This window comes from Glycine soja, chromosome 8 (assembly GCF_004193775.1).
Source record: "Glycine soja cultivar W05 chromosome 8, ASM419377v2, whole genome shotgun sequence".
NCBI lineage: Eukaryota > Viridiplantae > Streptophyta > Magnoliopsida > Fabales > Fabaceae > Glycine > Glycine soja.
Genome location: NC_041009.1, coordinates 46,061,240 through 46,084,912, shown reverse-complemented (window position 1 = coordinate 46,084,912; position 23,673 = coordinate 46,061,240). Strand labels below are relative to the sequence as shown.

General features: G+C 33.5%; 2 protein-coding genes across 3 annotated transcripts; both read right to left on the bottom strand.

Moving 5' to 3' along the window:
- Positions 1–1,537: 1,537 nt before the first annotated feature.
- Positions 1,538–9,175, bottom strand: LOC114423663 (ABC transporter B family member 15-like). The gene is made up of 7 exons (XM_028390494.1): positions 8,412–9,175; positions 8,131–8,185; positions 7,805–7,983; positions 7,249–7,706; positions 6,542–7,082; positions 5,122–5,979; positions 1,538–3,301 (listed from the first exon to the last, which is right to left on the bottom strand). The coding sequence occupies exons 1-7, from the start codon at positions 8,670–8,672 to the stop codon at positions 1,874–1,876; spliced, it is 3,780 nt and encodes a 1,259-aa protein (XP_028246295.1). The 5' UTR covers positions 8,673–9,175; the 3' UTR covers positions 1,538–1,873.
- Positions 9,176–18,261: 9,086 nt separating this feature from the next.
- LOC114423662 (RCC1 domain-containing protein RUG3, mitochondrial) lies at positions 18,262–23,330 on the bottom strand. Of its 2 annotated transcripts, none has more exons than XM_028390492.1 (6): positions 22,587–23,325; positions 21,036–21,175; positions 20,257–20,451; positions 19,997–20,125; positions 19,753–19,908; positions 18,262–18,748 (listed from the first exon to the last, which is right to left on the bottom strand). In XM_028390492.1, exons 1-6 carry the CDS (start codon positions 23,105–23,107, stop codon positions 18,555–18,557), a joined length of 1,335 nt encoding a protein of 444 aa, XP_028246293.1. In that variant the 5' UTR covers positions 23,108–23,325; the 3' UTR covers positions 18,262–18,554. The 2 variants fall into 2 exon arrangements, with proteins under 2 accessions (XP_028246293.1, XP_028246294.1); XM_028390493.1 differs by lacking the exon at positions 18,262–18,748 and adding an exon at positions 19,032–19,597 and having other exon boundaries at positions 22,587–23,330.
- Between the last annotated feature and the right edge of the window lie 343 nt (positions 23,331–23,673).

Below are 23,673 nucleotides of genomic sequence, written 5' to 3'. Positions count from 1 at the left end.
TTTGTTGTATTTTTTTTAAGTAAAAACATGGTACATAACTATATATACATGCTTAAAAAAAAAGAAATAGAACCAAGCAGACAGTTCAACCTGCCTCGCCTCACCTGTGTGTGGCTTTTCTGGTTGGCGAAATATATACATATATATATATATATATATATATATATATATGAATATTCAATATTATTTACTTATATGAAATGGAATTGTTTGGTTTTATTTTTCCTATGGTTACTTAAATAGACAATGTGACTAAATGTTCGGGTGCTGTAAATGCTACGTCACCATTTAGACAATATGACATCATGCAATTGGAGACATGTACAACCACATCAACATTTAATAACAAAGATATTAGACAAGGACTAAAAGTAAGGACACTAAATAAGTTTAGAGATATTGTTTGGTCAAAGAAAAGTTTAAGAGACCAAAAATAAAAATTCTAAAAAATTTAAAAATGACTAAAAAGATACTTTTAAATGTCACATACTTTTAGATGTGACATTTAAAAAATGATAACATTTATAATTACTTATCACGTGAGAATTTAACATTAAAAATATACAATAAAGACTAAAAGTATGAATGAAAAATAAGTTTAAGGACTAAAAATATATAATAAAGACTAAAAGTATGAATGAAAAATAAGTTTAAGGACTTTGATTAGAAACAAAAAGCTTATGCAACAACAATAAAAATCCAAATTTAGGAATCCAACTCTTCTAAAAGTGAACAAGTCATTTTAGAAGGTAAAACAACAAATCTCACTTGTTGGTGAAAAATCAACTGTCAATATTATGCATACATGAATAACAAATTCTGGATGTGCTGAAATATTGATTATTAATTTTTCATAAACGATTAGAATTTATTATTTTATACATGAAAAAAAATTGTTATTAATAGTTGGATAGATTGAGATTACCTGACACATAATATTAGAGGAAGAATAAAATACTCTCATGAGTTAGAATTCATGTTATATATATGAAAATAATATGTCAATCATATATGCTGTCCGAGGATTTTCAATTAAGTTTGTATATTTTGAAATTTGTAAATGGAAAGCTTATGATTTTAAATTTTAAACAAGTCCATTTCATAATAACATTGTTAATTATAAGAAACTTTTAGAGTAGGATTTTTTTTACTGGGTAGAATGAGTTTAATAATCTCGGTAAAGTCTTAAGAATTTTAGGAACCTTTTTCTTTGACAAAAAAAAAGAATTTTATGAACTTAAGAAATTTGTAATTGGGTTCTATATTTCCAAAAATTCGAAATACACCCTTATTGAAAGAACACTGTTCTAAAAATTTTAGCAGTGTTTTTACACTACGGACTTAATTACATTTTTTTTCCTGAAGCCTTAAAAAGCCAAGGTCTCATCTGGGATGGTTTCTAATTTTTTTTTATATTTAATTTTGGTTTCTAAAACTTACAACTAAAAATCACCCTAAACCAGCCCTTATTGTATAATCTTTAAAATATGGGGTCTAAATTGTAAAGGTACTAACATATTGCTTTAGTCTTATAATAAGTAAGTTAATAATAATGATTTCAGAAGCAGAAAGAAATCATTCTACTTGATATCATATATAGAGACATATATGTACATACATTATTTAAACATGGATCGATGTTGATGGAGGAATACATGAGAAAGTGCAAAATTATAAGAAAGGTGACACACACTTTGAAAGTTCCTTCTCCATCTCGTCCACTTGTTTAAGTTGCCTTCACCTATCACAAACCCATCTCTCATCTTTATCATACTAGCTAGCTATTATCTCCTATCAACCTCAAAAAGGTGGCCTAGTAGCTAGCTAGCCATCCCAAGTAGACAAAGACTAGATGGATGGTACTTTGGCAGGGTCAATTGATAGAGTGGGTACTACCAGCTTTAGTACAACTAGTGTTATTTGGTGTTGTTGCATGTCTCGTCTGAAGACTGACCAAGGAGTAATAAGCTCCACATGACCCTTTGGCCAACAAGGACGAGTGGGTTCCAATCTCCACCACCCTCCCCTTTTCCAACACACCAATAACATCACAATTGTGTATGGTGCTCAACCTGTGTGCCACCACTACGCCGGTCCTCCCTCTCATCACCCTCATCAACGTATCTTGCACCACCTTCTCTGATGGACCATCTAATGCGCTTGTGGCCTCGTCCAACAACAACACCTTAGGGTTTTTCAGTATTGCCCTCGCTATTGCTATCCTTTGCTTTTGACCCCCTGAAAGTTGCACCCCTTTATCCCCACACCATGTCTCATACCCTTCCTTCAAGCTAGCTATGAAATCGTGCGCGTTCGCCGCTCGTGCCGCCTCTATGATCTCGCTCTCATCAACCCTCTCACTCTCACATCTTCCGTATGCAATGTTCTCCCTTATGGTCCCACCGAACAACGTTGGCTCTTGGCTCACTAGTGCTATGTGCTTCCTTAGTGACTTTAGGTTATACGATTTTATGTCCATGCCATCTATTGTCACCATCCCTTTAAGTGGATCATAAAACCTCTCTATTAGACCAATGATCGTCGATTTCCCGGACCCACTTTGTCCCACCATTGCCGTAGATTTTCCCGCCTCTATTTTCATGGAGAAATTTTCAAAGATGGCCACATTAGGCCTAGCAGGGTACGCGAAATGCACTTCATGAAACTCTATTTCACCAATTAACCTCTCCGGTATGTACCCATTTGGGTCATCAGGCTCAATTTTCGTACACCGATCAATGATCCCAAAAATATCACCAACAACATCAGCACCTCTAGCAAGATCCGTGGTCATGCTTCCAGCATCAGCAATGATCCTTCCCGTGCTCACCAAAACCATGAAGCTCTCAAAAAACGTTTTTGTTGTTATGTACCCATATGAAATAAGCTTGCCACCATACCAAAAATCTAAGGCCCAAATGCAAGACGCAAGGCCCTGGGAGCATCCAAGCCCAATTCCAGCAAACCAAGATTGTCTTATGTTCTCTAGACTTGGTCGTTGTTGAGCCTCTTCAAGCATTTTGAGAATCCTATCTTGAGAAGAAAAGGCTGTGACAGTTCTAAGGTTGGAAACTGCTTCGGAAGCTATGTTACTGCTTTGTTGTTGTGCCTTCATGGACTTGTTGGACATGCTCTTGAGAAGCACACGCCTTGTGTAAAAGCATGCTATGATGATGGGTTGTACAGCTATCATAACGATGGAAAGCCTCCAAGAAATGATAAGACCCATCGTATAGGCTGTTATTACCGCTGAAAATGTTTGTACTAGCAATGCCATTCTATCTCCCACTAGAGACCTCACCTATAGACACCACAAAAGGAGAACAAAAAAATAAAATAAAAATGAACCATCAACAACAAACAAAACAATAGTCTACAATCACACATTCACACAATCACACGCACTCACTAACCACTAGGCAGATCTTGTAGCTAAAAAGCTAAAGAAGACGCTGATAAGTAACAAGCATGCGTGCACTAAAGCCGGTTTAGACGGCAAGTATAACGACGAGGAGATTATCTGGCGCTACCGAAATAAAGTAATGTACTTTCTCCAGTTATGACGGGAGCCACAATGCCACGTTTTCACGTGTTCTATTAATATTTTAAGTATGGATAGTTAAGAGGGATTTCAAAGTCGTTACTATTGGAAAATTAAAAAGTATTTATAATTTTAATTATCTACTTTATACGTTTTAGTTAAAAATTAAGATATTCAATGAAAAACTACAACAAAATGAGAATTATGCTTTCTTGAGAATCTTATGATAACGAAAAGATGCTTTACATAGAATATTATGAAAACAAATATATGTTCTGTTAATGATTAGAGGATAAATTAAAATATATTTCATTAAGTTAATTGGAATATTTAGTATTTATTCTTAAGTTAAATATTCTTTTTGAGTGGTTTGCAATAAATATTATATTCTTAAATTTTACTATTTTGATTTCGTGACATTTCTTTTCTCTTACATTCAATTTACACTAACTTTTTATTTTTCTCTTACATTTTTTTCCTTTCTTCTCACTCATCTCCGGCTCACATCCTTCATTTATACCTCCATGAGATGGAAATGTTGATTTTAAACCACTCTAATTTTCTCCCATGTCTTTTTGTTACATCCTGGCCTATTTATATTTTCACATACTTTTTTATTTTATTTCTCTCTTACTTTTTTTTTATCACAGTTTACACGTTTTATTTTTTTATTTCTCTCTTTTCTACACCTAATTCACATGCCCATAAATTATTGAGAAAATATCAGTATTCTATTCTAAACTTTATGTATTCAATGAATGAGTGCACACTTGAACTATTCAACTATAAGAGAAATGTTGTAATATACTTCGAGTATATATATAAGGCTTTATAAGTACCTTTCTCTTTGAAAAATAAAGAAAAGAAATAAAAAAAATAAGGGAATGGAAAGTGAGGTGTGGAGCCTCCTCCTCTCTTTTTCTCAAAAGAAAAAGCGTACGGAAAGGATGTAACCACAACTGAAGATATACGAATGGCGAAACGCTAACTTAAATCCACAAGATTTACCTTTTCTGAACAACCACACAGAAAATTCTCACCGACAACCATGGCCGTTGCATGTAGATACCATGCATTATAGCCTTATAGCTAAGAATTTAACGTACCAAAAGATAAAACCTAAAATAATAACGATGCCATCACACCTTTTTCCTTATATTACTCCTCACACTATCCCTTTCACCGTAAATAAGAAAAAGAAAACCTTAAATTGTGAATTTGATTCTCTTTCCTAATCTAGAAAAAGGGTGTAGGAAAATTATTCATATATTTTTTTAAAGTTTTAATTTTTATATACTATTAGTACAATTTTTTATACACAATCAAAACCAGGTTAAGTATGACATACCATACATCTATTATTATTAAACAACAATATAAAAATATGAAATTAATTTTTTAATCTTATTTTTTTACACTCTTGTTTGTCTTTTTTCTTCTCCCAAACATAATTTTCCATCTTTTCTTATCATGTTTCATTACCCACCTCAAATGATTGATATAATTATTCAAAAAAGAAAACAAAGTGTGAAAAAATACTTTAAATAATGTTTTAAGAAAATTCGGAAATGGAAACATACCACACTAGCATCTTTGGCAAGTCTGGAACAGATGGAGGCAGTGGAGTTCTGATCCAAATCAAACCACCCAACTTCGAAAGTGAGGATTTTGGCAAGCACGGTCTCTCTGACCCGTTTGGTCAAGTATTCCCCCATGTAACCGAAGCAATAATGCTGCCCAATATTCGAAAGCAAAGACACCACAAAGAGGCCCAGAAAGGTAAACGAGTAGAACCTCGTCCTCCTCATTATCTCCTCATGATCAGAGTTAAAATACAAAAGTATGGTGGAACCCATCGTAAATGCGTACACCGGCTGAACGGCACCGAACACCATGGCATTCAGACACCCAAAAACGCCATGCTTCCACTCGGGGTAGCTCAGCGCCATCAGTCTCCAAAATGATGGCGCTGTCGCCATGTTATCATCACAACCACCGGATATTGTGGGGCCTACAGAAGTAAGTCCCATGTCTTGGGTTTCGGTTGTGGATAAAACAGTCCCTGGAATAACGGTTTTTTCCGTGCTTTCCTCTACCTTGTCTTTGCCCATTTGTTGCTGGAGGCGAAACGCGGAGGCGTAAGCGCCGGTGTCGTTTTTGATGAGCTCGTCGTGCGAGCCCATCTCGATGATTTTTCCGCCTCCGACGACGGCAATGAGGTCCGCGTTTTGGATGGTGGACAAGCGGTGCGCTATGATGATGGTGGTGCAACCCACTGCTGCATTGTCCAACGCTTCTTGGACGAGTCTCTCTGACTCTGAGTCCAGCGCGCTTGTTGCTTCGTCCAGAAGGAGAATTCGTGGTTTCTTAATTATTGCCCTCGCAATTGCTATCCTCTGTTTTTGTCCCCCTGACATCTGAATCCCCCTCTCTCCCACCTGTAAGGGAAACCAAAATCATTTATTATTTATTAACTTCATGTGGTTTTGCATTATTTCTCTTCTATTAATAAAAAATTCATTTATTAATCCGTTTATCTTTATAATCTAGTTAATGTAAGTTTGCAGTAAAAACCACTGTAAAAAAATATTGAACACTAAGAATGTAAGTATCATATTACAGTATACTATATAAATAACAGGAGAAAATGATGCTTGAATATTACCTACCATGAATGTTTTTTATGACAATGAAGAGGTAAAAAAAGAAATACAAATATAATAATAAGTGAAATCTTGTTTTAAAAAAAAGGGGAAATATACAAAATTTTATTATTTCTGATAAATTTACTCAATAATATAAAAATATATTCCAAGTTGGAGAGTGTGCTGAAGCTGAAAACGAGTGTAGAAAAACTTGAAAAATAGCTAATGATAAAATCATTAATGGTTGTATTTATGGTGTCATAGAACTGACATTTATTGTTGACGTAAGAATCAGTTGATAAGCGTCTAGCTTGGGAAAAGCAAATAAAGACTAGCAGAAGATATGAAGAGTTACCTGTGTATGGTAACCGTGAGGCAGAAGCGAAATGAAATTATGAGCATGGGCAGCTTTTGCAGCCTCAACCACCTGGTCCTGGGTGGCATCCTCTTTGCCGAAAAGTATGTTGTCTTTAATGCTGGTCGCGAACAGAGCAGGTTCCTGGCTAACCAGCCCCATACACGACCTCAGCCACTTCAGCTGCAGCTTCTGGATCCCCACCCCATCCACACGCACCTCTCCCCCACAAGGGTCATAAAATCTCTGTAATAAAGCTATCACCGTAGATTTTCCTGACCCACTCTCTCCCACCAACGCCACTCTCTTCCCTGCTGGCACCCTCAGGTTCAGTCCCTTCAGAATCGCGCTTTCGGGTCTCGACGGGTATGCGAATTCCACTCGGTCAAATTCCACTTCCCCGTAAATGTTTTCCAGGATTTCCCCTTCCTTGTTGTCAGAATCTATCTTGGGAACCCTCTTTATCACTTCCTTTATACGCTCCGCTGCCGCACCCGCCTCCGAAAAGTACCTCACGTTGGATAACCCCGCCCCTAATGCCCTATTTCACACTCAAAGACATGTTTAGCATACTAATTCATTCAACATATATAATTAAGAGTGATCAGTTAAACTTTTCAATCAATAAGATTAGTAAATATTTTACGTTAATTGATATAGAAAGAAAATGAGTAAATGAAAAGAATTAGATAATAATGGTTACTTACAATCCACCAACGGCGATTGCTGCTCCGACAGCAAAAACTGTCCCTCCTTTGACGCCATGATAAATGACGAGCCTGCTGCCGTAGTAGCACATGAAGGACCAAATGCCGAAAACGACGCCGTTGCTTCCAACGGCTAATCCCTTAGCCAAGCCTTGTTTGAGACCCAACTTAACCGTTCCTTGAAGCGCGTTTGAGAAAGCGTTCATGGTCTTGCTTTCCCCCACAAATGAAAAAACGGTTCTGATGGACGAAATTGTTTGTTCCGCCACTGTCCCAGCTTGGTTGTACTCTTCTCTGAGTTTACTAGACAACCCAATCAAGGTCTTGCCGTAAATTAAACCCGGGATCACGAGAAGAACGACGAAAGGAAACCCCACAATGGCCAGCCTCCACAACATTGCAAACGCCGCTATGTAGCTCCCGACGAACAATGACATGTTCATCAAGAAATTCGGAACCTGGGTTTCAATACATGTAATTCATTATAAGCAAAATCACGAGCTTGCACAATTTTTATATTTTTAGTTAATTGATGACAGTTATAACAACAGCGTACCTTTTCACTAAGGACATCTTGAATTACGAGGCTGTCGCTGGAGACGCTAGTGATGATCTCTGAGGTGCTCGTGACATGCAAATCGAAGTACTCCACATCTTGTCTGAGTACTGCTTTCAGATACCTGCATCTCATTCTCGCCGCTTGTCTTTCGCTTGTTCTTGTCCAACAATAACCCTCTGAACCAGAATATAATAATAATTAATATTAATAATTAAAGAAATAAAAAAGATGATACAACAATATCATTACTTTAATTTGCCTGGCGTGAATTGAAAGAGAAAAGGAAAAGGAAAAGGAAAAATGATTGCATAACCGAAACTCACCGAGGAAGCAAACCGCAAAAGAGGCACCAGCCAAATATAACCAAGACACTGCATTCTGCATAACCAATAAAGCCAAGAAAGCTAACAAAGTTATCAGTAAGCTTCTCTTTCGTGTTAAGTTCTTTCCATGTGATGAAAAGTTATTAGATAGCTTTAGATCACCGCGTATCTATGGTTTCAATTAATTTCCACATGACATAGAGATTAATTAAGATTATATGATGATATGGGACTATATAATAATTTCTTGTGTGTATAAAGAGAGATATGAAAAATTGAACCTTATTGATGCTATGGATGAAAGTGTTTCCATCCATGTTAGAGGAACTTCCAATGTTATTCATCATGCGGCTACTGATATACAACACTAGAGGGGTGGTCAAGCCTTCCCCAACTGCCCCAATAGTACCTAAAACCATAAGAAACAAATCTTTGCCATCGGCATGCATGAAAATGGACCTAAACCCAAGAGACCCATTTTTCTTGTTTGTTTTTCTCTCCTGGCCAACCATAGCTACCACACTTTTCTGATCCCTACCCATTTTTAGACACACCCTTTTTCTTGAGAAACAAACAACAGTGAGATTCGGAGACCCACTTTCTTCAAACTAATAGAGCATGGTTTTTTTTTTTTTCGCTGCCTTCTTGGCTTGCTTCCAAAACCAGCTTTTGTTTCATGGCCTTGAACTAAGTTGTTGCGACATTCTGATGAATTTATAGGAATCAGTGTGGGCTAAAGTGTGGTGGGGCAAAACTCATTGGGACCAGAATAGCTAGGGTCAGGGTTATTGGGGGAATTCTTAATAGCATGTGGAGAGGTTTATTGTGTTGTTGAGGATGGAGGAACATGTGATGTGAGGAGGGGAATTTGCTCCTGTTTGACTTTATAATCATCACACTGCAAAAGCATCGGGACATTTTTCATAGCCATATATATATACTGCTACTACTTTTATAAAAGCATTTTCTCATCTTATACCACTTTCAAAATTATTTCCCAAGATATGCCACTTTTACTGCTTTTGCTGACACGATTCTTCTTCTTCTTCTTTTTTTAAATAAAGGATTGGTGAATTTTGGGCCCTTTTTTCCCGTATATTTTTATTATTTGTTAACTAACATTTGATCTGACCTTTGTTATCGAAAGAAATCCTTTAAGTCTAAGCTTAAGAAGAACCCATCTGGGGTTGCCTAGAGAAAATTGGCATTTTAAAGCGAAATATTCTTAATACTGTACTGTCTTTAAATTATTCATAAAGTACAAATATAATTTGTTTATATATAACATTTATAAAAAAAAATTGTTTAGATTTTTTTATTTTGCTTTTCAAGATGTGGAGTATATTATTTTCCATTGATCGGTTTACCTAACTTATTAAATCATGTTTGCTTATTTGTCATATAATATTTATTAAATAAGATTTAACAAAAAATCTCTTTTGACTTAATGCTAAAGTTCTAATCATTCTCCATGTGTGAAAGAAAGAAAAAGTCTATTTACAGTATGTAATTTCTAAAGCGTGTAATACGGAGATGCTATTTCAGTACACAAGTTAATATTATTTTTGTTACTATCTCTTTATTTTAAGAACAAATATACCTTCCACTAAAAAAAAGAACAAATAAACTTTAACTCCTTAAAAAAAAAAACTTTAACTCCCATTTCTATAAAAAAAAGAACAAATATACTTTAACTCCTTAAAACAAAATAAAAAATAATATACTTTAACTTCCATTTCTAGGGCAATAACAACACTCAAACTCTCCCTTACAAAACACCTGGAAATAAAAACTTACAAGGCATGCAAAAATAACTAACATTACTTTCTAATACACTATACCATAATTCGGTTGGTTCAAAATCAAACCAAGCTGAAAGCTCAAGCGATAATTTTTAGAAATTATGCTTAATTTATATTTAATTACAAAAATCATTTTAATTAACACTTATGCTATTTAAAGAAAAAAATTACAAGGAGGTTTAAATTGTAATCTTAAAAAATTTCGTTACTAAACAATCTTGCCTATGATAGCAAGTTTAATAACATATTTTTAACACAAACATGACAAAATCTAAAATCTAAAGTTAGTTATGAAAACAAAAATCACAACTCAGTCTCAGTTAATAGATGAGAAAGGGAGAAAGCAGTAAATAACATAGAGTTTTGTACTAATTCATTTTTATCATTAAGATTAAGCTTAATTCTTGAAAATTAACTACCAAGTTTTACTATATTTTACAAACATAAAAATATTTTTTAGTGTCACACTCTTACAAAAAGTTTATGCTCAAGCATTTACAACTCTTAAGTATTATTTCCTATAAAGTCATACGTGACTCTAAAACAAATAACAAAATTTGTTTAAGATTAGATGCACTCAGACAAGACGATTGTATCTAAAAAATTTATAAATCACAATTTAATCTCATTTCTTACGATTTTTGCCATTACATAGAGCATGTGGCTCAATGATCACAGGACCGCATAAGATAAGGAAGATTGAGCATTCTTTGAGATGCTTCCACGACCGCTATCTTGTAAAGTGATATTACAACTTGTATTTCCTTCTCATGTTTGTATTCGGTTGCCATATCTAACCTCCCTTTATTTATTTTTTGCAGGCTTCATGAGTCCCTTTAAGTAGTTAAGAATAGAAAGGGCCACCAAGGCCACAACTTAGGCTGGAGTCGCTAATGTTGATCATGCACCAGCAAGCACCTTCTGCCCCTCATTCTCCAAGAACCACTCTAGCGCCAACAAAAACATAAATAAAGAAAGGGGTCGGATAAGCCTAAGGTAGAGATTGTTGTGTGATAAGAGAAATAACAACCTTTAATAATTTTAATGTAATACAAATAAATATTAGGTTCAAAAAGTCATATCTGAAATGCTAATAGATGAAATTGTTGTATCTGATGAAACATACCATAGCATATAAACATTGGCAACAGTGGACCCAGAGTAGGATGAGAGAGAGGATTAATCACAAAAAAATAAAACTCATATCATGTTTCGATATGTTAAATTGCATTAATAATCTATCATAACATATAACGTTTTATCTCCAAAATAAATAAATAAAAAACATGTTTTCATATATGTCATGAAAATAATCAATAATTACTTTTTTTTCAATAATTTTCTTTTTAATGTATACTAGCAAATATTAAAAAAAAAAAGACTTAAATATATTTTTGGTCCTTATAATTTAATATTTTTTTTTCATTTTCATTCCTACAAAAACTTTTTTTTGTTTGTTTTAGTTGTTGCAAAATGTTTATTTTACTTTTTTGTCCTTAAAGTATTTTAAATAACACTTTGAATGGTAAAAATATTTTGAATAGTAGATAAAACATTTTAAGGACAAAAAATAAAATAAATACATTTTTGCAAAGATGAAAATAAAAAAAAAAGAAAATTATAAGGACCAAAAATATATTTAAGCGATAAAAAAATTATTTTCCATTTTATTACAAAGTGTAAGTTTGTTATTAAAATATTAAATATAAAATATAAAAAATTCAGCATATTTTTCTTTTGTGTGATGCAGTGTTTTTTAGTCTTTTCTGATCTTGCCGATAAAAAATAACTGCATGATTATTTAAATAATACTAAAATATTAAATATAAAATATGAAGGATAAAAAAATATTATTGATTTTATAATTTAAAAATAAAGTAAACAGATAAAAACTAATTGCATAATAATTTAAATTAAAAAATATATAATATTAAATTTCAAATCAATTTTTTTTAATGCCCATAGCTAAAAGCTATGAGATTAACCCCCTGGAAGAATAGAGATCATCGAAGTGTTTGTTTGCCTCTCCCAATAGCAGTCATCTACTATGTTGGACTTTATTGATTTTTCAAATTAAATTTGTTTACTAATTAATAAAAATATATATTTTTTAAAATAAATAAATAATGCTAATCTATTAAATTTTTCAAATGAGAAAAAAACCAAGGGGGGCCTCCTTACTAATTACCTCGGTCCGCCCCTAGACATTGGTTTTGTGAAGCATTTAACATCTAGTTAGTTTTCTATTTGTTTGATCCTTAGTGCAAGAAATGATTTAATATTTTTTTCTAAGATTTGTTAAGTAAATAAAGTAAGAGAAAAGACAAATTTTAAACTCTCATTTCACATAAAAAAATGTGTCAGTATCGTGTCGAAAGTTGTTTTGAGCAAATTAAAAATGATTAGACCTCTAATGATTAGACCTCTAATGTCAAATTTTATAGAGTATTAATGCTCTAACAAATATCCAACTTTAGACGATGTTGGATTTAAGAGAAAAAAGAAGGTAATTTAAACACAATAATTACTTCCTGCTAAAGCCTATAAATATTGGATGAGTTGAAATGTCAAAGTTATAAATTTTTAACAAAACATTCTTTCTAGCCTTCAAACTCTTTGATTTGAATTTTCTTGAGTTGTAAAACTTTCAAAATATTTTGTAAATCCTAAGAGAAAATGATATTCAACTTAAATTGTACATTTGTTTGCAAGATGATAGTTTTGTCCCTATGCATCCAATCTTAAACAAATCTATTGTGATTTATTTTAGAGGCAGAAATAATTTGGTAGAAAATAATACTTGAGTTTTAAGTTTTGGAAAGCTTTGGTGAGTCTGCCGTAGTTAAGCTACAAGTGGTGGTAAACATTAATATTTATATCTTTGTCGAGAAAAATAGTAATAATTTATGTTTGTAAATTAAAAGTATGAAACTTATTTCTCTTCGACAAAATAATCTGGATTTCCACCTTATCTCTCTTCTTTTATTTTCTCACATTCTCTTTCATTTCCCCTTAATTTCTTTTCCTCACCTGTAAACATAGGATAAAAGACGTGCCTACCTAAAAATGTTAACAACTCACATTTTATAAGATCATTAATCTTTTATCTTTATCTTTGCATGTTAAATTGATGCATATAATGGGGATCATGAGGCCTACTTGCCTAGCTTGTTTGTCCTCAGTAGTGTTAGAAATCTCTTAGACAAAATGCGATTATCGTAAGGCTATTGAGCCTTTGAGTAATGCTAGGTCAAACCCCTAATTAACTAATCCCAACGTACTTTTTTTTTTTTAACTTGTATTCTGATTAAATATATTCATGTACATTTTACTTTATGATAAAAATAAAAATCGTGCTAATATCCGTCTTTATCTCCGTATCTTCGCAACATGAGTAGTGCGCGTAATAGTTAGATCATGAGATTCTATATATCTGTAATGTTTGCCTTCGGTTCAAAAAATTATTTGAAGAATATTAGAATTGTTGGATTATTGGGCCTTTATGGTAAAATGTTACCCGTCAAGGTATCTTCTATCAGGTGTAATGTAGTTGATTCATTAATATTCCCGAGTTATTATATATATTTTTTAGTATTTAAATTTGATTCTTATGTATAATTTCTTTTTTGTCAAACCCCTTATTTATCTACTTTTTTGTTTATTTTAGATTACTTTTATTCTATTTCCAACTTGTATTTTAAAATTTAAAGACACTTCTTAAGTACTAGTACTTTGTAAAAGACAAAAACCGTGGCAGTGTCATTAATGAGGACGATATATAGGTATGTGTACAGGGACCATTGATATTTACTAACCCTTTTAACTATATATATCCCTAGGGTCTTGTCTGGGTTATAAAAAGTAAACCCCGACAAAGAATTCATGGGGTGTTCTATCTTTTACCATCAATTTACATTCAGAAAAAGATTTTACGTCACGGTCAAAACATTCAGAGCAAAAATGCCTAAATTTCACAAGACATAGCATGCACATTGAAACAACTCGGTCCACCTTTCGTTGAGTATAACAATAAAACGGATAGCAATAACAAACTTCTTTGTCTTGGTTTGATAAACTAACATGCCTAATTGGCAACATCCATAAATACTCTGAATAATTCTTGTCTTATTTTATTTTATTTGTTAAGCATTAGTGTTTTTTTTTCATGATTATTTAACTTGAAACATTTAGTATGGTTATATAGCTATTTCAGTGATTTTTTTTTTATATATACATAATTTTTTTTATCAACCACATATATTAATTATCTGTACGGTATCTCTGTATCTTTGAGAAATTATTTGATTTTATTTCAATACACGTGTTTAACCATCTCCTTAATCATTTCAAGAGGATATATCAAACGTTGTTTGGATTTTAAATTATTCAATAATTTTGCATTTTTGTTTAATAAATTTTAAGCATCAATGTCAAGTATTTGATTTTTTTTCTTTCGAATCTATATCCAAAAGCTTACAGATAAAGTAATATTTCTTCACCTTAAAAAAGTAATATTTCATCCAACTTTTGTTTTTAGTTTTTTTTTTCAGTGAAACATTTTCTAAAAAAATTCGTAAAAAAATTAGTTGTTTAAGCTTTATAAAAATTGGAAAATAATTATTTTATTATAGTTGGTGTATTGGTGAAGAAGCTTTTAGGAAAATATATTAAGTTTTATTTGAGTTTCAATTTTAGAGAGTAGTTCTGAGATAATTTGGTTTGGAGACCACAAAATAAATTATTTATTTATTTATTTTAATTTTACAATAATTATCCACTAATATTTTTAGTTGTGTAGAATATTTAAATAAATTTAATTGTAAATATAAAAAATATTTTTTAAAAAGAAACATTAGAGTAAATAAAAATTATAATAAGTTTTTTTTAAAGTATTTTAAAAATTAAATTCATTTGTTTATATATTTTTGAATATCCACAAATACTCACAGAAATTTAAAAAAATTGTGGATATTTGGTTAATGGATACGCACACGGGTAATGGGGAGAACACGTGGCGGGTATTTATCCAATTGGAGAGGCAATGGGTAACTATTATCCAGCGTATTATTCTTCCTATTTTCATCCCTGTTTTCACCGTGACAACAATGATGGTAATTCCATTATTACCACTATTGATTGTTTCAATTTAATTTTCACAATACTTGAATTAGCATTTTAGTTTATACGTTTTTTTCTTCTTCTTTTATTTTTATCCTTTTTATTCTATTAATTGAAATATCTTTTTTATCTCTTTTTTATTAGAAAAAAACCATTTTGCCTATCTTATCATTTTACATTTATCAACTAGCTTATTAGTTAATTTCACTTTTTAAGTTTTCAACTCTTAACCTATAAATTTTTAACTAATTGACCTAAATTTGTCAAACATGCTTAAACACGAAGATACCAATTAATGAAACTAACACTATCAGAAAAGTACTAGCATGCAGAACTTTTTACATGATATTTTTATTTAGCCATATAAGTGCAAGATATGCATCAATAATACTTCCAAGAGCACAACATTTTGTCTAATTAGTGCTGCAAATGAAATTAATAGTTTTGAAATATTTTGGATAAAAATAAAAAATAAAATAAAGTTATAAGGTAAAAAAATGAAATTATATTTACGGTGCTTTTATATATGCATCCTTTTGGTTTAAACTTCCATAACGTTATTTTTTCTTAATTAAAAGCATTGGCATAAGTGTTAAATACGCAAACCCTCTCCCAACTCAAACTCTGGTTATTGTTCAATTTACCTCCTAAACTTTTTGAAACAAAGTACAATTGTACAAACCCTTCCTATTTTTTCTTTATACGTAAAAATTAAAAAACAAATATTAAATTTTTTTTATAATAAATCTTACATTATGTTTAATGAATTGAATTACACTTGTTGGATACAAACCCTTCCTATTTATATCACCTCTTTAACAGAAAATGTTATATGTATTAATTTAAATATTCAATGTTTTTTTAAGTAAAAAAGAATTATATTATAGACCAGAGAGGTTGAGTAAAATAGATACTAACAAATAGAAAGTTTGATAGACGATCTAATTGAATCTCAGCTCTGCCCAATAAGGTGTCATGTAGAAGACAAAATCAAAGTCATGATCCAACACTAAACCATCCAAACTCCTGCACCTATTAAATACAACGGGTAGCTATAAAATATCACCTGCACTGATATACACTTCTTAACACACATCATGTCAAACATTGCATTATCAGACCTATAACCTCTAAAAGATACTAGTATATGAAATGATATGTCATGAACTTACACAACCACTCATGCTGCAGAGCTTGGTAAAGACCAGTTGAATATGACATGTAACTGTGGGCATCTTTTTTAGTTGAACCAACGTCATTTCTAAAAATTTAAATACACAAAAAATACCCCCAAATTAAGTTTAGCCGTTTTAGTTGCAACCGATTATGCACTAAGTTAACTGTAGCAAGATATTCATTATCAGTCTTTTGTCTTAAAATTCGGGTTAGGACTAACTCAACTATATAATTTTTTTTTGAGGTGAGAGTTGGTCTACACTACTATGGTGATATAACTGGTTGGTGGAATTTTTAACACACTTCTCACGTGGATGATTAAAATTTTTCTGTTATATACCTTTAATTTTATCACCAGTTCATATGGGATTTCCAAAAATAACACAAAAAATCCTAACATTTAATTTGCATGAAAAAGCCTCTAAAATACACCATATGATTAAGGCGGAAATTAAATTGGCATGAGCTTTAAATTGTCCATCCAACACAAGTAATATTCTTGTCACAGAGCAAAGCCCTAGACTCGCAGGAAAGACCATTCAAGTGCACGATGCACAATTGCAGTCAAACATGTTATACAACTCACTGTTGTATTTGATTGAGAGCATGAAAATAAAGATGATAAAAATAGAAAGAAAAATTGAATTAACGTACGCATTAAGGAGTTGTTGGCAACCTTTGCAGCTTAATTATGATAAACGCTTAGAGTCATAGCACCCTTCACACGCCTATATACAAGACACTCTTCCACCTGATATTGTCCTCCTCCATGAGACACTCCACGAGGATACACTTAATGCTATTAATAGGAATCACTACAACAATTGTACTTGATATTGGATTAAAAAACCTAATCAATAAAAATGAATTAACAATGATATATGCCAAGTCAAATTTCACTTGTCAAAAGGATTCTGTAAACTGAGCAAAAGTATGAAATTTTCACCACAAATGTTCTGCGGACGAGTAGTTTCTTTTGCTTGATCTTTTTTTTTTTTTTTTTTTTTTTTATCGTTTTGAATGATTATGTAATTACATGCAACACTTTTCGTTAAATAAGTAGATTTTTCATATATTGGGAGGGTTAATTCATGTACAGTAAATGAAGTTTAATTTAAGGATTTTTTTTTTGTTTGCTTTTTTCAAAACATAACTTGTGCATCTCCTATAAATTGGTTACAAGCAAGATAAACATTTCATCATATAATTTAATTAAAATAAATTGACAGTATAAAAGATATTACACTATCAACTATTTTTTAAGTGGAGGACCGGATATATTATTTGCGAATGCCCTGCGACAGCTTCTCTTCAACTTTGGGTAGAAAGGTAAAATCTAGGAGTACTCAAATAAAATTTTGGCATGAGATTTAGATATTGGAAATGTATATTTAAACAGTCTTTTCCTTTGTAGTTACTAAAAAAAAAATCTGATATACTAATTTAAATATAGATCCAAATAAAGAATGATCATCACAAAATTATAAAAGGACAAAGAGGCATGAAAAATAGGTGTTGAATGGTTGACCCTTTAAATTAACAACTAGACTCTTCTAAAGAGTAAAACCACAAAAGGAATCAGCCACCGAAATAAGAACTTACAAGCATAATTAAACTTGGTAGAGAAATATGGTGACCGTCACAAAATGGTATGCAGTGTTTGTAAAGCAGATTGTTTATGATAACTAAGTTTAAGTCCCTGCTTTCAACACCATGTGTATATCAGGCTCAAGACACTGTGTAAGAATTCCTTGCCTCCTAGAGGTGCTAAATATCTCACATTGACTAGAAATATAAATACGAAACCCAGTTCGTCTCTAATATGATATGAAAGCCTATTGTGTATTAATGTAAGATTATCTACAAATTTCGATTTCTGCATACTTCACTCTCAAAATTCAATCTTGGATCTGAAGGTGTAAAAATATATTGTGTAAAATATGGTTGAAATACTCCTTAAAAGACCTTAACAATTATCCTCCCTTGAACTTAGTTTTCGAGAGTGAATTAGGTTCAGTCATTTTCCAATACGAGGTGAAATTCAAAATTCAATCTCTTTCATTTACGAAGGAATAAGCAACAAAAGTTACATAATTCCTGAAAGTATTAATTTTTGGAATCAGGTTTTAGGACAATCAAACTGTAAACGCTGGAGTTCTGGCATATCCAGAATAGTCAATTTGATGTGTTGGACTCCAAGAACAAATGCTGCTAGTAACCCATCAGGGTATACACTATTAGACCACGACAATTCAATGATCTTATCTTTTTACAAAATTCAGTGGGGCATTATAGTCAAAGAAGAAATTTCCATGTCAGCGGACAAAATCAACTACTCTCCCTCAAAGCTAAACACATGGCATGTGATGCACCAATTGCAACTGATAAAACTTTGTGAGGTCCTAATCCATCATCTTCCATTAAAAAGTTGACTTCAACAGGGCATGATTGAACCGGTGGTAGCCCAGGAATTCCCAATTGAGAATCATTAGCATTTCCCCACATGTACAACTTTCCATTATCTGTTTAGAACAAAAAAAATGCATGCTTAGCACTACAATGATTCGAAAAGTTGTTTCACGTTATGATAAATAAAATAAGAAATTCCATAGTTAAATTTTCTGTCAAACAACCTACCACCACTTTGACCATGGATTTGTAAATTGCTCAAGGGATTAGCTATCAGACTTTTGATTTTTATGTTTAGGTCACTCACGGAATGGATTGCGAGGAATGCACAATGCATTCTAATTATCACAAATAACTTTCATAGACCATATTGTGCAAAACTTCAAGTCAGAGAAGTTTTAGCCATTCTAGTTCACAGGCACACAACTCAATATTTTTCCTTTGCACTTGATCAAGCAACAACATTTTGCTCTTTTACTTTTCTAAGAAATGAGACTGCCTCTAATAAGAACATAATAATAATCTGAAGTTGTGTCTCACTTGGACAGTCAGCCCAATCTGCATCTATATATGCAGCAATAGTGCAACCTATATATCTCAGATAAAGCCATGAGAATATGTATCTCAATGGCTATAATAGGGAGAGTGAAGAAACTAACAAACAAAACTTCTAACAAAGGATATGTCAAGTCTGGCCATAATAAGTTATAAGAGTCCAACTTCCCTATCAATTTCCAATATTGTGTAGGGTCTGAATGAAGCTCCCCTGATTTGGTAGACATTTAACATTTGAATTCAATGGTGTATCAAACTATCAATCAGTGTTATTAAATAGCATTCATTGCAGGGCCATGGTGGGGATGGTTTTTGATAAAAAGGCCAAAAAATGGTGGTGGTGCTGCAGATACATAATTATCCAACACTAACATCTGAAATATCTGATTCTGGACACAACCTGCAGCCTACAATGCCATACAATTTCAGAGCATCATAAAAATATGCTGAAGAGGGCATTAGACTCTATAGGACACATGGTGAAGGATAAAAGTTATTTATATATTAAAAGTGAAAAGTTCTGTAGCTAGTAGAACATGCTGGGTGAGATGAAATGTATTACCCGTCACAGCTGCTGATGAGGAACCCCCACAAGAAATATATATAATATTCTCATGAGCTAAAGCCTCAACTACTGCTGGTATCTTCTGATTCTGGATAGATCCATGGCCCAACTGACCTTGTCCACCATGGCCCCATGAGAGCACTTTGCCATCATCTAATGTAAATCAAGAATGAAGTAGTTATAATGACATGATCCATGAGAATGGAAATGAAACAATACTAATAATGCCACATCAACATACCTGTTAATGCAAGGGAGTGATATCCACCACTTGCTAATTGAATTATTTTAACATTCTCAAGGCTGGGTACTGGTCTTGGTTTCCAACCACCAATCTTATCACCTCTCCCAAGTTCATAGTTGGAATTGGCTGAGAAAATAGCACTATCAATTTTCTAAAACTAAAAGCACTTATTCACTTAAGCACAGGCTAAAAGAATTTTGCTAATCTTCTACAGAAAATATAGGGAAAAAAATTAATATAAAGCAGGTGACAATTACCTCCCCAGTTCCATAATTGTCCATCCACTGTCAATGCCATTGTGAAAAATCCCCCACAGGATACAGCAGCAATAGGGTAAGGTAACTCTTTTACTTTGGAAGGGATACTAAGTCCACCTGCATGATCTGGGCCCCGACCAGGACCAAGGCCCAATCGGCCATCCCCTTCATCTCGACCCCAGATATAAAGCTCCCCTACATCCAATATGAACCTGCCATCAGTTTCAAAGGATGGATACCATTTTTTGATATCTAGTTCAGGTTCCTGAACATTCCTAATAAGAAACTCAAATTGGTTTTAGAAAGTTGAACGCTAGGAGAAATAGATGCATGGTCCTACATACATGTTAGTGAAATAAGAAAAAGTAAAGTAAAAGATAAACATTAAATAGAAATTTATATCTTCAATTAAACATGTTAGTGAAACGGTAGAGCAAAGCTTTCAATATATCAAAAATCTGATTTGACATGTATAACAAAAGAGCATCTTCATTCAATCACTCTGGAAGAAAATAAGTATATTTGGAGTCTGTAATTTTAAGAAGATTTTTTATCCTTCTTTGTACTATCTTATTTCTCTCAATGGATTCTTTTCTTGTCCCGAAGAAAAAAGAAAAAAAAAAGTTAGGGTTAGAAAACATTGGGAAACAATTTGACATATGGAAAACAACTGCCGTGATCAGCCCTGTTTTGAATTCAGTAATTATTTTTTCTTCAGATTCTTCAATCTAAATTTGTTTTAAACAAAGCTGGAATAAAGTTCCAGTTGAAAAACAAACCTGATTCTGTGATTGCTGCAGTATGTGTTCCACTGGTAGCAATGTGTTTTATAGTTCCCTCCCAGGAGCCTTTTACCAACCTAGGAAATAGCTCTCTATGATATACTGAGTGCCCAAGTGCACCAAAACCACCATAACCCCTGCAAACTTCATTTGCATCCATAAAAACTAATGTTATTGAGAGGAAAGAAAGCATGAATAAATAGCTGACATAAAACTTTTCGTGCTCATCATAAAATTTAGGAACCTTTTAACTCCCTGAAGTTACAAAAATATTCCCAAACTCGACAAAGTCTGTTAATTTTTTAAATACAAGTGTCTAAGAGCCTTAAGGAAAAATGATTCTGAAAGTTTCACTAAAAGGTTCACAGCTAACAATAGGCTCTGACAGGGGGCAGGCTGCACCCACCCCCACAAAATACTGAGTTATACCCCCATTGCTACAAAAAACCTACTCTTTTGTGTAGATGTTAACATTGTTAGGGTATGCTAGTTGAAGTAACTGCTGGCAGATAACAAAAACCTCAATCTAATCTATATTTATTTCATGAGCTGGAATCCAAGTTTGGTGTCTGATTAGAAGTTAATCCATTGAGAAACCTAGTGTTCACCGAAGCCAACACTAGTTTCACAACTTCTGGTGAGCAATTCTTGCATTCATGTTGTCAAAAGACAAGCTTTTCATCTCTGAATCTTTGAGTTGCATACCAAACATCAAATATTGTCTAAAACGAGAAAATATGACCTCATGAGCAAAGCATCAATGAGTGTCTTAAATTGATATCTAGAGTTCTCTTTTAACTAGCAGTATTCTTTTATCTTTACTCATGCAATGTCATCTCCCACAACCAAAAAATGAAAATAAAACACTTGTCAAGTTCCTATTATGATTCCATAGTAGAGTAAATTTGACAATATCTTGAGTTTAAGCCAAGCATAAGTCAAAGAAGGATTCAAAATTTCTAACCCTATATAAATAAACACAGTTCAGGCATTAAGTCCAACCACTTTTGCGGTATTTCTCAGTCAAGCTAAGTAAAAAGAACCAGCATTTCAACCAAAGGAGACATATCTAGTGAGAGGTAAGTTGATTAAATTTTAATCATATAATCATACATGGATGGTCAAGTTTGTTTTAATTTTAACCATATATTTAAATTATACATTATACAGTTGAGATTTGCTCTGCTCATGTTATCAATCTCACCAAGCATGCCTATATAAAAGAGAAGGAAAAAAACTGCATGCAAACAATGTAAGAAGTCTTGGTTAACACTTTTAGAATTTTGGATTTGGACTAATTCAAACCCATAAAACTGGCTTGTGAGGTAAGAGTTACCCCTCACTTATATACTTTAAATTGGGCATAGTCAATGTGGAATATCCAATAACACAGTCAATCAATGACTCCAATTAATCAGATTTAGCTGATCAACCAAGTCTAGTTCATATTAACACACAACGCATTATGTGCCTGATTTTGGAAAACAACAATCAGAAACTCGGAAAAGGTAACCAATCAGAGGACGAAGAAGTTGAAGTGATTCTGACCACGTAAAGACCTCGCCGTCCGAGGTAAGCGCGACGGAATGCAAGCCACCGAGTGCGACGGAGAGGAGGTTATCGAGGTGAGGGTTCAGTGTGGGAACGAACAAGGGGTTTTCGTGGCCGAAGCCCAATCTTCCGCCGTCGCCTTTGCCCCAAATCCAGAGGGCCCCATCGACGATCAGGGAGGAGTGGAAAAGCCCACAAGAGAGGCCCACTTCAAGGGCCCGCTTCGGTGGGCTTGGGAGGAGGCGGCGGCGGCCAGGGGTTTGGGAGAGGGCGAAGGAGGATTTGGGGACGGCGAGGTTGGCAACCGGAGAAGGGTAGAGGCGGGTCTCCTCGACGCCTCCGCCGAGCTGGCCGGAGGCGCCTTTGCCCCACGAGAGGACTTGGAGGGTGGCGGTGGCGTCGGCGGTTGTGTCGGCGGTGTAGAGGATGGGGGGTTTCGGGGTGGCGGCGGCGGCGGAGGAGTGGCGTAAGCGGTGAGTGAGAGTGGCTAGGCGGTGGCGGATGATTGGCATCACCATGTGTTTTCAGTTAGGTTATGCTTCTACTACTGCTGCTGAATTTGATAGCTGTTTTGATTTTCAGGGTAAAATATGCCGGGTAGTTCTACTTCTACCACCACGGTGCCAAAGTGAAATTTTTTCACCGTGTGAAAGTTATTTTGACCAAACGATATGAAAGTTACCATGATTCACTATAACTCCCATATCACCCGAAAAATGTTTCACTTTCGTGGTACGGTAGAATCCGGCTTCTAACACATTCAAAGTCATTGTTTCCAAAACATTTAATATTGTTGCTGAGTGAGGGACTCTATAGTGTGTGAAAGTGAAATTTATTTATGCACTGTGCCTGCCAATTTTATTTTTTTGGTCTGTGAGATATTTTAAACTTTAAATCAACAGTTATAATTTTTTTCTTTCATTTTTTTTCCCAATTTGTCCGTTTTAAAAACTCATTCTCTTTTTTATGTTTCTTCTCCGTAAGAAAATCTAGCCTTTTTTTTCAACACCTTCCTCTCTCACATCTCCATCGATCTTCATGGGTTGATTACCTTTCCAGATCTAAAGGTGCAATACCATATTCG

Excerpts from the sequence above, each read along its gene's own strand:
- LOC114423663 (XM_028390494.1), bottom strand. The coding sequence starts at position 8,672 with ATGGGTAGGGATCAGAAAAGTGTGGTAGCTATGGTTGGCCAGGAGAGA. Across the intron at positions 7,984-8,130 it reads TTTTGCGGTTTGCTTCCTCG|AGGGTTATTGTTGGACAAGA; the intron begins GTGAGTTTCGGT and ends ATTCTGGTTCAG. Across the intron at positions 3,302-5,121 it reads TTGCCAAAGATGCTAGTGTG|GTGAGGTCTCTAGTGGGAGA; the intron begins GTATGTTTCCAT and ends TGGTGTCTATAG.
- LOC114423662 (XM_028390492.1), bottom strand. The coding sequence starts at position 23,107 with ATGGTGATGCCAATCATCCGCCACCGCCTAGCCACTCTCACTCACCGC. Across the intron at positions 20,452-21,035 it reads TGCAGCAATCACAGAATCAG|GGGAGCTTTATATCTGGGGT; the intron begins GTTTGTTTTTCA and ends TATTGGATGTAG. Across the intron at positions 20,126-20,256 it reads ACAATTATGGAACTGGGGAG|CCAATTCCAACTATGAACTT; the intron begins GTAATTGTCACC and ends CTATTTTCTCAG.